Source organism: Camelus ferus, chromosome 5, assembly GCF_009834535.1.
Source record: "Camelus ferus isolate YT-003-E chromosome 5, BCGSAC_Cfer_1.0, whole genome shotgun sequence".
NCBI classification, from domain to species: Eukaryota; Metazoa; Chordata; class Mammalia; order Artiodactyla; family Camelidae; genus Camelus; species Camelus ferus.
In genome coordinates, this window is record NC_045700.1 from 71,127,785 (window position 1) to 71,142,513 (window position 14,729).

The 14,729-nt window shown below is 42.8% G+C and overlaps 1 protein-coding gene across 1 annotated transcript in view; it reads right to left on the bottom strand.

Moving 5' to 3' along the window:
* The window catches only part of LOC102511500 (aldehyde oxidase 1), a 68,819-nt gene extending 56,930 nt beyond the window's left edge, over window positions 1-11,889 (bottom strand). The window contains exons 1-4 of the mRNA XM_032480094.1: window positions 11,605-11,889; window positions 5,031-5,088; window positions 2,747-2,843; window positions 1,150-1,258 (exon numbers count right to left, since the gene is read on the bottom strand). Coding sequence (XP_032335985.1) covers window positions 1,150-1,258; window positions 2,747-2,843; window positions 5,031-5,088; window positions 11,605-11,649 — 309 coding nt within the window. The 5' untranslated portion in view covers window positions 11,650-11,889. The remainder of the gene's footprint in view (window positions 1-1,149; window positions 1,259-2,746; window positions 2,844-5,030; window positions 5,089-11,604) is intronic.
* Window positions 11,890-14,729: the final 2,840 nt, after the last annotated feature.

A 14,729-nucleotide genomic window follows, 5' to 3' on the forward strand; every position in this document is an offset into this window, starting at 1 on the left:
CAGAATGAGAATCACTGAGATAAAGGTTACTCTCTGAAAGTCCTTCAGGGAAATAAAATGGATTCTACTCAAGCTGAGGGGAAAAACACAAAAACAAAAACAAAATCTTCAAGTATTTCCCACGTACCTTTATCTGCCCACTATTGCCCTCATGCTGTAGCACACAGAATTTGTTTACAAAGTGCCATTGTTAATCCAAGAAACAATCAAGATGGAGACACACTGCCTTGATTTCTCTTCCAAATCTCCCTCGCTCCTGCCCCAGTATTTTCTCTTTGGAGTCAAACTTCAAGGGTGCCACCCCATTTGGGAAGCTGTCATCTGGCTACCTTGCAGCCAAGAACACGGCAGCGGGTACTACATGAAAGGGTGTTTTCATGTCTCTGACCAGCCAAGTCTCACAGGCGCATCCAGACAGAATCTGCTCCCTCTAGGTAATGAGGTTTCATAGAAGACAAACAGAATGCAAGATTTCTTCAAGCCCAGGGAATTTGAAGTCTGACCATTTTCTATGTTGCCTCTAATTTTTTCCTCCTCTATCCTCACCTCTTAGGTGGTACTCATTAATTTAGATAAAAACAAGTAGCAACAGCATTTTTCGGGCAAATAACTGAAAGCATCAGGAACCTGAGGTGCCCTTTCACTTGAGGCAAAGTTCTAACACGGTGTCTCCTTAGGAGAAAAGCCTCAGAATTCATTGACACCTCTTATTATCTATCTTTTGAAGAAATTGAATTTAACAAATCTTTTTGGTGGCTGAGATTTTCATTCAGCTATAAAATCACATTATTTTCCCCTTTACATATAAAAAATGAGATTATATCCCCCAGTGCACATGGCTCTCATTTCTTTATAAGTTTGGAACATGTAAGGTGGATAGGTCCCATCTAATTAGAATATAGAAAACAAAGCCAGTGATGTCAGGGTTTTCTTTAAAAAGAGAAGGTCCTCTAGTCTTTCAAAAGTATTTTTCCAAGGTGTCAGACACAAGGCGTCCAGACGTTCACTCCTGCTCCCAGCTTGGTGTCATCTGTTGGCTGTGACCAAGCAGCAGGGCCCACTGCTCTACTGTATTAATTTCAGGAACTCATCATGTCATTAATGGTTTTCGAAGCACAGAAACCCTATGAAGAAGAGGCACAACTTCACCTGAACAGGATGAATCCTGGTCTTGGTGCTTCCTATGCCTTCTACTGTGGTGACAGCAGCACCATACAGAGAACAGATGGGAAGCAGACAGGCATTGGCTGGATAATGTCTTTAGAATGAAAAAGAGAAACACAAACAACATTGTATTCAGTGGGAAAGGGGACAGAGCATTCACTGCATACTTCCAATATGGCAGGTTTTGTATAATATCCCAGGCATACACATTTTGTCCTTAGCTTATAACCATTTTACAGAAGACGACTCTGAGGGTCAGGGCGATTTGCTCAGGATCACAGCTGGACTGTCAGAGACAAGATTCAAATTAGGCCTCCTAATTCTAACTCCAGAACAATTTCCACTAACTGTGTTTTTTCTTCTCTTGAATGAAGGGCTGACATTCTCCACTCTAGCCACCTAGACCATATTCCATCTTCCAAGCAAACGCTGGGCCAGGGGTTGGTTGGCAACAAAGTTAATTTGATATTGTGCTTCAGAAAAAGAAATAGCATGTGAAATACAAAGCTCCTCAATTTCACAAACCTATGGCTAGAAAATGTCTAACTCAAAATGACTCCTTTATAAAATGTTCTCATTCACCAAAAAGAACTACCTATGGCCAATAAATGCATGAAATGAATGTTCAACCTCAAAAACAATCAAGAGTGATTCGAATTAAGCAGTAAGAAACCATTTTTATCAAAGATTAAAAAAAGCCTAATATGCATTATTAGCAAAAGTTTAGGAAAATAAAACTCAGATACTGCTGCTAAGAATGGAAATTAATAGAGCAACATTTTGCTGGAAGGTCTAAAAACTTAAAGATGTGCTCTTTTACCTTGCAATTCCACCTCTATGGTTCTATCATAAAGAAACAGTCATAAACATATATATATATATATATATATATATATATGTGTGTATGAATGCTCACAGATGCATTGCTTATTATAATGAAAAGCAAAAAATAATCTAACTGATCACTATTTGGGGATTGGTTTTGGTACAGTCAAACAAGGAAACATACATAGCCATTAAAATTACATTTATTGTTTTGAAAAGATATCCATGAGAAGTTTAGCAAAAAATAAAAGTTTCTAAATTGTATATGCAGTATGCTTCTGTAAGTATACAACAAAAGAAAGACTGGAAGGATGTTATTAATTTACAAATAAATGTAAATATTTACTGAGTGCCTACTGTGTGCCAGGCAGAGTTCTAGGTACTAGGATTCATCGGTGAACAAGACAGATAAAATCCTTGCTCTTGAGAGCGTATATTCTAGTTGAGGGAAGACAGACAATACATCCATACGAACCTACATCTGGTGAGATGCACAATGAATACGTTGCTACAGGCCAAGGGACTAGGGAGTTGCAGAGGTGGGATGGGGCATTGCTATGTAGGAGATGATCAGGGAAGGCTGAGAATGTAATATTTCTGCTGGAACCTGAATAATTTGATGCCCTTCATTGTATCCAGTGCCTGCCACAGTTCCTGTCACACAATAGGTGCTCAATGCATATCTACCAAAGGAAGGAATAAAACAAAGTTCAAAACTACAAAAATTCAACCGTATCTGGACTTTGCAGCTGGGTACCTTATCCTCTTGGTATTGGGGTCATATCGTGATATCATCACAGTGCAGGCGCCACAGCCTCCCCCTCCACAGCCATATTTAGTTCCTGTGAGTCGGACTGGAAAAAGCATAGTTAAGGATAATGTATTTTCCATAATTTCCATTGTAAAATAGCTCTGACCTTAGGAGACAACACCATCAAAGACTCTTAAAATATAGTTTGATACTTATCAAATGATGTATGTATTTCTTAGCTACTATAATTTGAAACCTTGGAAATTCTTGATTTCCATTTGTGTGTCATATCTAGTCTCTTCCTTTTTAAAACACCTGGACCTCAGGTTGCCAAAAATAAGGCCAAATGTAAAAAAAAAAAAAAAAAAAAGAAGAGTCTATACATACAAGGCTTTGAGTATTTGAAGGTATGACTACGTTGCATATCTGTTCTTATCCTTATCTGTCTTTCATGACATATAAAGCAGAATATCAAATTGTAAATAATTCTTAGAATATTTGTATCATATTATCGATGTTTGCCTTATTTCTCTGCTTCTCAGTGGCAGAAACTGCCAGTTGTTTCCCAATATCTTTTCTCTCATTCTTCCTTGGTAATAGAAATCTCAATTTTTTACACACATGGTTGCCCAGAATAAAAAATACATTTTCCCAGCCTCCTCTGAAGCTACATGGGGTCATTAATAATGGTGGCTAATGGAGTGTAAGCACGTATGTTGTGTATGACTTCCAGGAGGGAAATGTCCTCAAAGGGAAAGGGGTGCCCTCTTCATCTCTTACTTCTTCCTATTTGCTGGGATTCAGATATGATGGCTGGACCTCAGTTAGTCATCTCTGACCATGAGAAAAAGCTTCATACTGAGGAGGGTGGAGCGGCAAGATAGAAGGAGATTGGTCCCTGATAACACTGTGACATCGCTTTGCTTGCCTGGCTCTACCTATCTTTGGGATTCCTTTATGTGAGTCTGACAGCCATGAGAATGTGCCTCATAGGCATCCTTCGACATAGAGGGAACTGACCAAGAGACCCAGCTGCTGCACTGTGCTATCACCCCAGTGTTCACCGAGGCCATGCCTCCCATGGGTTGCCTCCCACCAATGGCTCAGTGCTAGAGAGACACAAGGATTAACTATCCTCAGTGGCTTTGATGAACATGTCTCAGACTGCACAGCAGTCTGAGACCCTTCCACCCAGCCTTCTCCCCTCTCTTCCTTGCAGGTCTAATGCCCTAAGCCTTCTTGGGCAGCCTCCCTATTTCACTCAGGCATTTTTCCTCATAAAACTCTTGCACATTTAATTTCATTTTTCTTGGTGACTGCTTCCCAGAGAACCTGAAATAACACAATGAGAAAGAAATAAACTTCTATCTTGTTTACTGCTATTGGGACTTCCTGTCCCAATAGTGAATCAAATCTTAATTGTTACACTGGTACCATGGATAACCAGGAAATTAGGATTCATTGCTTCCATGTCCAAAAATCTTGAATGACTTCTGGAAGATAATTATTGATGTTTTTGTTTTTTATTTTTTAAATTTATTTTTAAAAATTTTGGAGGGGAGGTAATTAGGTTTATTTATTTTTATTTATTTACTTTTTAACAGAGGTACTGGGGATTGAGCCCAGAACCTCATGCATGCTAAGCATGCACCCTACCACTGAGCTATACCCTCCCCTCATTGATTTTTTTGAGTTTCATACGCTTTTGGGAATTTCACTCTCTCCAGGGGAAAAAATGTACAAATTCCCATTGTCATACAATTTGACATATAACGTAGTGGGATCTGCAGACCTCTGGAAGCCCACTGGAGTTCACGCACAGCAGGATAAGAATCCACTCCTTAGATGACATTTATTTAGAAAGTTTTTCTAAACTAACATTTTCATTAATTTCTCTTCTGTTGTTTCACCTTCATTTCAGGAGACTTCTGTGCTCTCTTTTTCTAGTGGGCATGATGATTGGTCTTTGAAGATAGAATATCAATAATGTGACTCTTAATTCTAAAGAATGCTTAATTAAGCCATTTAACATCCATCGCTTTAATTCCTATTGCTAGTTTCTCCATTTTATGCAATGTATGTAATGCCAAAACAGAGATTAGAAAGAACTTGGTTCTTCTGATAGGCACAAGTATGCACTGCCTGGAAAACCCAGATATAGGACTTTCTCAAAGATGAACATAAAACTATAGTAGGGAATGCGACTAAGTGTGGCTCTGAAAGTGTATCAGAGCTATACACAACTCACATACACACACACATGCACACACACACTCAAAGCAAAGGATACGCTTCTTCCTCAGGTATGGTAACAGCATTGTTTCAGGATCGACATTTTTTTCTAGCACCTGTACCAAAAGAATATTGGAGTTACATGCACAGAGTTGAGAGAGCTACTGTGATATTTACATTGGCGGGCTCATACAAATTTCATAGAAATTCATGTTAATTAATTCATCTACTCATATTTTCAACTTGATTTATTGTTTATGGAACACCTGTGGTTTACAAGTCACCTCTTGTAAGTGTAAAGTCTAAATCTTGGGCCCCACCACCACTTTGCCACCGTCCTTGGTTCTGAATCATCACTGGTCTCTAAGACAGTGGTTGTTTCTACTAACAGAAACCCTAGTGACTACTGTCCAACTTCTAGAAAGTCTGAAGCAAGTGAGGGAAAAGATTTTCGTAGAACAGGATACAGAAGACAGGGGGTGGGGAATGGAGCTGCTGGAAGAGAATAACCTCTGAGAAAGTGATACAGATTTTTTTTTAAGGACTTGTTTATCATTTTCAAAGAATTACAGTTTCCAGAAAGAGCACACAACCAACCTTGGCTCCCAAATCAAAGAGACAAAGGAGAAGATAAATGTGTGTGCCAAGTGATACAAAGATATGCAAGCAAGGAACAGTTAAGAAGCAAGTTTGCATGGGCAGCCCAGCAACATGGCAGACTGAACAGTGGTGCCCAATGGATGGCGTGACTGAAATGTCATGAATGGTTATGTTTTCCCAAATGATCATGCTTTCTATTTTTTTTATTACAAATTTGGATGTCTTTTAGATCCACAAACAGAAGCATTTTAATTCTACAATTTTACAATTTCAGAAGTAGAGTTCATCTTTCACCATGTTATACCAATTTTCCCTTCTGGAAATTAGGTGAGAAGGGGATATGTGTTTCTTCTACAAATGCCTCCTCACCTTCAATTCTAAGTGGCCGTAGGCTGGGCAAAGTGAGGCATGTGCCAACTACCAAGGTCAGATTTGTGCCCTAGAGGAATCTGTAATATAGTAAGAGAGATGTGATTGTGTGTGTGTACACATACTATAATAGAAGGAAAAGTGCGGAGCACACACAGGCATCTCCGACTTAACTGGCCCTCAAATGGAACTCTTGATTTTTATTTCCCAAACTTACCTCTTCCCTTCTTTGTCTTAACTTGTTTAAGAACCTCACAATCTGCTGGGTCACCTAAGCTGAAAAACTCAAGCTGTTTTCAACATTTTCTTTCCTTCAATCCACCACAATTACTGTCACCAATTGACACTTCCAAAATAATTCTCTAAACACCCTTCACTTCTGCTGTCACTCCCTGAAATCAATTCTTATTACTTCTGGCCTGAACAATTGTAACAGCTGCCCAAAGGATCTCCTGCTTCCATCCTTGGCACCTGCAATGCCACACTCTATACCACTACCAGAGCGACCTCTCTAAAATCCAAATCTGATCAACTCCCAAATCTGCCTAAAGGTCCAGGTCCTGGTTGCCGAATTGCTGTGCTGGGAATTCCTGAATCACTCAAGGTGCTTGTTAAAATGAATTCCCTATTGAGTCAGGATTTCTAGGAGAAGGAACAAGAAAATGTGGATCTTTAATGAGTACACTTGGTGAGTCTTAGGTGAATTTCTATTCAAGAGCCCTTGGAATACAAGAAGAAATTCAAACTCTTTGGCAGAGACTACAAGTCTTCTTTGATAAACTTTCTATCATCTGCCACTCAACCCATGCATCTTGAACTCTGGTCACATGGGAGAACTGGCCAGTCCCAGCAGTACAGAGACTTTTGCCCTTCACTACATTTGCTTATAGGATTCCTTCCATCCTGAAAGTCCTCCCTCTCTTCTCCACTTGGCAGAATTTTGCATGTCACTCAAAGCCCTACCCAAATGTTCTCTCATGTAAGGGTGCTGCCATCTAATACACCCTTCCCACTGTCTGCTTCAGGTGGCCGTCCTCCTCCGTGTTCCCATAGCCAATGTCCACATATTTTTCATAGAACATTTCTATTCTATGCTGGGAATGCATAAGCCTCTTTTGATCCTGAGAGAAACCATCTTCCATTATTCTTCTTTATGTCAAACATGGAACTAGGTGCTTGGGATATATGATAAGGATGTAATAAATGTGAATTAATTTAAATGAATAACTTGATATGTACAATTTGCAATGAGAACACTTAAGAGGAAGGGATAAATTCTCACAGACTGGGACTTTTGAACAGAAGGAAAGAAAGAAAAAAAGACAAGAGCCAATAATGGTGGCAGAAACTGCTGGTTGTCTATCCCAGCATGCTTTCTCCCTTTCTTCCTTCCTGCTGCCTGGAATGAAGATGAAATGGCTAGAATGCCAGCAGCCATTTTAGACCATAAAGCAAAATGTCAATGGCAATAGAAGAAAAAAGAGAAGAAACTTGAGTTTCAGATGACACCATGAAGCTTCTGGACCAGCCCCACAATGTCTCTCCCTAGATATCCTTTATGTAAAAGTAAAAATGACTTGTATCTTGTTTGAACCACTTAGTTTTGAATTTGTGTCATTTGCAGTTGGAACTAACTCTAATTCACACAAATGATGGTGACTCCATAGAAGCCCAATTTTAATGGAGAGACAGGATCTGACTAATAAGGAATAGCATTTTAGGCTTGAGAGATATTTGTGTATTTTTGGAAGGAATTAATGGAAGAACAGGCCTTGTTTGTTTGGGTATTTTTCCAGGAGATGTTTCAAGAGATTGGAGCCTGGCTCAAAGTGCCATTGGCATGAAATGTGTTTATTTTTCTTGATTTGGCAGATGGCACATTTGAAGGCGGGAAGTAGGGGCAGGGATCCAGTGTGCACCCTGTCCTGGCAGGTCTTGAAATGAAACAGGGAGGTCAGGGCTCACATGGTGGCTGGGGTTGGGGGTGAAGAGGAGGGCAGGAGGGAATGAGGAACAGAGTTATTCTCACTGACTCTGGTTGGGAGAAATGATGCCAGTTCTCGGGTCAGGGTCATTGCATGTTTCCGTCTCAGTACAGCCTTGTGTGTTGCAAGGGTAGCGTGTGACCCTCTGTATCTCCACGGTCCTTCAGGAGATGTGAAGTTCATGTTGAAAAAAGTTGAAAAATCGCCTTCCTTTGCACAGGGCATGTGACCTATGTGTGAAGGGGGCCTTGCCAGATAAGAGAGGCAGAAAGAAGAAAGAGAAAAGAGGTTAGGAGGAGAGAGAAAGGGATGAAAGAATGGAAAAATAAGGACAAGCTGAGAGGAGGAGGGAAGAAAGAGGTGTGTATCGTGGGGCACAGTGGGGGGAGAAGGATCATGCCCCCAGCGGCCTTAGAACAGGGACAGAGGCCTGAGGGGACAACCAGCGAGGACACTTCAGCTTGAGCTCCTGGTTGCTTTAAAATTCACTTGAATTGTTGGTTCTTCCTGCCTAGCCATCTCCACCTATCCTTCTCCAGTTTTCTCTGACTTATTATAGCCATCCTGGCAGCCCAGAAATTTCCTCTCAGCCCTGCAAACCCAAACCCCAGGAAACACTAGCCAAGGGACAGCTATTTCCAGATTCCTAAACTAACAACAAGACCCTACATTTGTTGAGTAAATAATGCTTGATGACTGCTTTTTAGCCCGCCTGACACTTCTGGGCTGGTTTTGGCTCTACCCACACATGAAGTGAATTATTTCCCAATCCAGATATAAACAATCATTTCCACATATCAAGTGCTTACTGTGTGCCAAGCACCTTGCTAGCCACTCTCCATGGAATTTAATCTTCACTCCAAATCCATGGGGGAAGGTGCTGTTATTAGTCTCAATTTGCAGAGGGGAAAACTGAGGCTCAGAGACATTAAGCAACTTGCTGGAGACCCCAGAGCTGCAAAGTGGCAGAGCAGGCAGCACAGGACTCAAATTCACGCCTAACTAGTTCCAAAACCCACAGCTTTGATCTCTATACCTTGCTGCCTCGTAGAATGACACACTTCAGTTCCTGACCTGTGTTTGAGAGTGGCATCTAGGGTATAATTTATTCATGGGCTCTTCGTCCCTCAAACTCCATGTTAACAGGGCCACTTGCTCTGGGGGCTCCTAGCGGAGAAAGTAAGATTTCAGAAATCTCTCTGCAACTAGATCTCTGACCAGCATGCATGGCCTGAGCCCCTGCCCAATGACATCTTATGGTGACTTGCGAGGATTTTGCACAAAGTACAGACCGGAGGTCAATCACATCATCCAGAGTCTCCTAAGTGGCTTCTAAGCTTCCTTTCAAGGGCAAGATTTGAATCCCAGAGGTTATGTTTGACTACAAGGTCCCTCTTTCCTGGTGGTTTTTTGTTTTTGTTTTTCTCTCTCTCTCACTTTTCTCAACATCCCCTCATCCTCTGAAACAGAGACTTGAATTGCATCCATGTGGCAGTCAGGCTTGCTTGCTGGGATTGAGGCACACACCTAACAGAATTTGAAAGGGAGGGGCAGGAAAGGTTACGGGTAACACTTTCTTGCAACAGGGTAATTGCCAAAACAAATCGATATCTCTAGGGTGTACTTTCCAAATGATCACATGATATTTGGCACATAGCTAAAACAAACCCATAGATAAGAACAAGTTTATCCATTTTAAAAAAAAAATCAACAGAGCACAAACTATTGTTAGTCATTATGTTAAAAATTCCACTAACATTTGTTTGGGAGCAGGGGAAGGAGGAGAGGGAGAAGAAACTAGACTCAAACACCCATTTCCTCATTTAACCAAACTGTTACCATCGCCTGCAAAGCCTAGTCACCTGGCCCTGGCCTCATCTGCAGCCCCACCGGCCTCCGTGCTATCTCCCCCCACCCCGCCCCAGAGCACAGATATCCTCATGTCTGAGGATCTTTACACCTTCAATCCCTTAGTCTGGAACATTCTTCCCTCAGGTGTCTGCTCCTTACTTCACACTAGTCACCACATTTGTCAGCCTCTCAGAGAGACTTAAACACCCACCCCTGAAGCACCTGCCCACGCTCCATCCCCTCCCTCTGCTTTACCCTAGAACTTATCACCGCCTGACATTTTACATTTCCATTCATTTATATGCTTGTCATCTGTCTCCCCAGCACGATGTAAACTGCATGCAGGCAGGGACTTGGTCATTTCTGTGCTCCGTTGTGTCCCGTGAGGGCACTGGAACTCTGGCATATATAGTAGGCCCTTAAATGAATGGATTAAAAACTCACTATCATTTGTTGTGAAGGAAGTAGTATTATCTCCTTTTAACAGAGGAACTGAGGCTAAGTTAGGTTTTCTCCGTAAGAATAAGAGCTGGAATTGAATCCTTGTTTGTCCAAATGAAAATGCCAGAGTTGTGTCTACTGTACCATTCAGTTACGCAGAAGAAGAAAAAAAATGACACAGTATGATCACTTCACCCCATTGTCACAGTCCACTCTCAGAGCAGTTCTTTGAGGGGGGTCCTAATAGCCCCCAACACAGCTCAGGACAAACAAGCTCATCTTACACAGTGTGGAACCCAGGCAGCAGCGACTGAGGAAGTCTTTACCGGGCCTGGAACTTGCACAGTTTGGGAGAGGGAGAACTCTTTAAGAAAAAGAATACAAAACCTAAATTCCAAATTAGAAGGGGCCTCACAAGTGAGGAGCCCTGATGCTCGACCTTCCTGAGCTTTCTGGCAGCCCCGTGCCAGTCTGGGAAAGTCAGGCTGTCCCGGACCCAGAAGCAGGGGTCAGGCGGCTCTGAGGGCGCTGGCACGTGAAAGGCAGCTACCACCGCCCTGGCTCCTTTGTCTGCTCTTAAGGAAGCCTTTCACCCTTCCTGCCTCGGTTTCCCCCTTGCGAAGTAGGGGGAATAGGCTGGGACAATACTGAGTGAGCAGAGTCTCTGGCCACGTCTGTGGGGGTGTTTTAAAGGATTCCGAGGGGGCTTTGCTGCCCCAAACATCGGACATTGCCTGGAACTGTCCCAGAGGATCTGCAGAGCGAGCCTGGCTTCTGAGAGGACAGACGCCCCGCCAGCAGTGGGCCCAGTCAGGACCTTCGAGTCCCCAAAGCCGGGTGTTGGCTCAGCTTTGCCAGGAACTCTGTGACTTTGGAAAGTCACAGTTTCGTCACCTGGGAAACATGGGAGTGAGGGGTCTCAGCTCATCTCTGTGTTCCTGTCCCGACTCCAAACTGCTCTCTGCTCGTCCAAACACACCGGAGAGCTGAGGCCCAGTGAAAGACGGTTCCGTTTGTGAGTGGGGTTGAGGGAGGGAAGATTTGGGAGTGCTGACTTTGATGAGTAATAACAGCCACTTCTCTTCTTGGTCTTTTTTTGTTTGTTTTTGTTTTTGTTTTGTTTTGTTTTTTCTTCATGCGTCGGGGTGGGAGCGGGGAACGGGGGAGGTTGATTATCAGCGTGTGCGTCTTGGAAGGGGAAGGGAAAGGAACATCAGGAAGGCGGGGGCCCAAAGATCCAGGGCTGTCCCTGAAACCGCATCTTTTCCGTGCCCCGAGGGTGCAGGTGGTGGCGCACAGGCAAACTGGCGTGCACCGCAGGGCCCGGTGGGTGCACGGTGCTGGAGCACCGAGGAGGCCCGGCGGGGCCGCCGAGGGCGAGCTCACCTTGCGGCCGTTCACGTAGAAGAGCAGCTCTGCCGCCTGGTCCATGGTGGCGGCCCGCGGGTCCCACGACGGGGGCTCGGGGTCCGAGGGTCCCGAGGAGGAGTCGCCGGCACCTGGGATCCGGCGACGCTGACCGGGCGAGGGAGAACGGGCTGCAGGAGCCTCACGTCCAACCACCCCCGAGGGAGAAAGTCTCAAATCAGATCCAAAGTCCCGTGAGCGCCTGGCCAGGAAAACTCTCCCCGAGATATCGGACGTCACCGCCCCGCTCCCTCTGGCTGAGACCATTGGCTGAGACCTTTATCTCCTCGCCTGCGGCGCGCGGCGTCTGGGCCACACTCCCCCGCCTCTGAGCAGGTACTGCGCGTCCCAGACATCTCTTTGGTCGTCTTATATGAGTACACATCTCAAATGGCTTTCCAGCTGGGAACGGTGGGATTTTTGTACCTCTCCTCCCACCACGCCTGTTGCAGCCCTGTGCTCTTAGTAGTTCGTAAACAATTACATTCATTCCGGCTTTGCAGGAAAGGAGCTTTAGGACAACGGATGGTTTTACAACTGTATCTCACAGTTTCAGAAATAATTATTTTAGTTTTTATATCAAGAGCTACCTTGATATAGAGATAAACTACTTTTTAAAGTTTTATCATTATTCATAGTTTATCCCAGTAAATAATCACAGTTTATCTGATGTGTCAACCGTGCTATAAAACATCTCTAAAAACTTTTTAAAAGTAAAAATTAGAAAATATCGAAAAGCATAAAAATAAGTCACCCGTGCCTACAACTTAGAATTTACCACCTTCTGGATCAATCTTTGCATTTTTGAAATCTGCACTGTAACACCTTTTAAAAACTCAAATGGGATTAAACTCTTCTTTAGATTTCTCTTAATATACCTAGAACATTTCCCCATGTTATTTAATTTATATAAACATATACATTTTATTGTGAAACTTTCTAAAATTTGTACATGAAAGAATACAACTAGCATCCCCATACACCTCACTCACTGAGCTTTAAAAATGTTCAACGTTTTGCCATGTTTTTTCTGGAGTATTTTAAAGCCAATGTCAGACACATTATTTTACCCCTAAATACTTCAGTATACATTAAAAAAATTTTTCCTAAGCCAAAAAGCCACTATCAAATATAACAAAAAGAATATTTTAATATCTTCAAAATTCCCAGTGTCTTTTAAAAAAAAGTCTTTTTGTATTTGATTTCTGCTTGATGTATGTGCTTATTGTCTCTTCAGTCTTTTTAAATCTAGACTAGTCTCCTCGCCCACTGCCCCATTTCAATACTATTAACATGTTGAAGACACTAGGTCAGTTGTCCAATATAATGAACCACATTTTGAATACGGCTGGTTGCTTCTCCCTGGTGTTCTTTGTTCTTCCGTCCTATGTATTCCCTATGCCCTGCATGTGGATCTAAAGCTTTGATGACATTCAGGTTCAATTTTTTTTTTACCTTCTTGGATTTTTGTAATTGTATCTTTCTCTTATGTCAAATATCTTGGTTCTGAAGCCTTAACATAATTGCTTTATCTTGTCCTTAGATCTATTTCAAAATAACCATATCAATATTATGGCAGCAATAAGACTAGAGAATAAAAATTTAAGATTTCTTTACAGTTCTTTTATCCTTAGAGTGTACCCTAGTGAAGACACAAGTTCAAAATGCTTTCTAAGGTCAGGTATCTCTGTCACCAACTTGATAGTTCTCATTTTCAGTTGGCTTTCAAGTTAGCTGCCCCCTATTGTTACCTAGGTTATTCCCCCCAACCCCTTTCTTTTATTTTTTTGCTATTACAGACCATACCATAGTGAAATATTTGTATTTTTTCAAGAGCAGTTTTGGTAGTTTCCTAAACGTGGGATTGCTGGGTCATATGATTTCATCTGCATATGTAATTTTGCTGGATATTGTTAAAATCTTTTCTAGAAAGGTTGTATCGTTTTGCATTCCCTCCAGCAATGAACAGGAACCTGCTGGGGTTTAAAAAAAAAAAAAGGAAGAGACTGAGATCATTAGAACCTAGCAACTTGGAAGAGACGTCTGTGGGGAGGGCACTACTCAGCTGCTGCTGAAACCTCAGGAGGTAGGGAAAGGGCTTCTTGGAGCTGGAACTTAGATCTCAAATGACAGCGTGTGGTGAGGATGGGGCTGATACCTCAGAAGCCTGACGAGGCTCCCTGCCGAGCCAGGCCTGAGGCCTGTGAGGGGGCACTGCCTAAGTGGTACTGGTCTGGGAGTGCTAAACCCACTGATGACTGGAGCCAAGGGTTGCCCCACGTGCGATGTCATTGCTGCGGCAATGCTGACAGGAAAAGCAGGCAACCAGGAAGGAGCGAGTCCCTTTTCCCTCTTTCTGATTTTCCGTCTCCTTCTATCACCCTCTATTGACAGAAGTTTAAAAAGTCAGCTAGCAAAGAAGAAAGGTGATCTGCAGAGTTCTAGCATCACACAGCAAAGGAGAGGGGCTTGGCGTTGAGACAGTAACTGGCACACATTAAAAAGTGGGTTTATTCCATGAGAACAAGAATGTTTCAGTATCAACAAATTAATATAGCCTTGTGCTAATTATTAAGCTCCTGTGTTTCAACTTCAAATCCACACTTCTCTACTCCACTTTAAGGCCAGGCCTTGGCAAACCACACTTCTCATTTGCCAGGCTCCCTCTCAGTCTCTGGCAATAGAAGGTGGTAGAGGGGAACAGAAAGGATGGAGGAGGAGGTAGAAATTTGCTCCTGTTTGCTTCCTGTTCCTATCAGCATCCACATGGTTCACCCTGGCAGGAACTGACTTCAGTAGCCACAGCTGGCTCCATTCTGCAGCTTTTCCACCATATCAAGACCAGTCTTGTCACAGCCCTCAGGGAAACAGCACCCACCCCAGTCTTGGAGCTCTTCCTCTAAGCCTGTAAGTTTCAATAATTCCATCCTTTTCTCTGTGTTCCCTCAGCCCCAGAGGTGGTGGGTGCTTCCCATAGTCACTTCCTCTGTGATGCTCTGCTGGTCCCTTTTGCCTTCTTACTTCTTGGTCAGTTCGCTAGAATATCGTTAACCATTTATAAGGTAATTGTGGTTTCTGTCTCTTAGTTGGACCCTAATTAACAG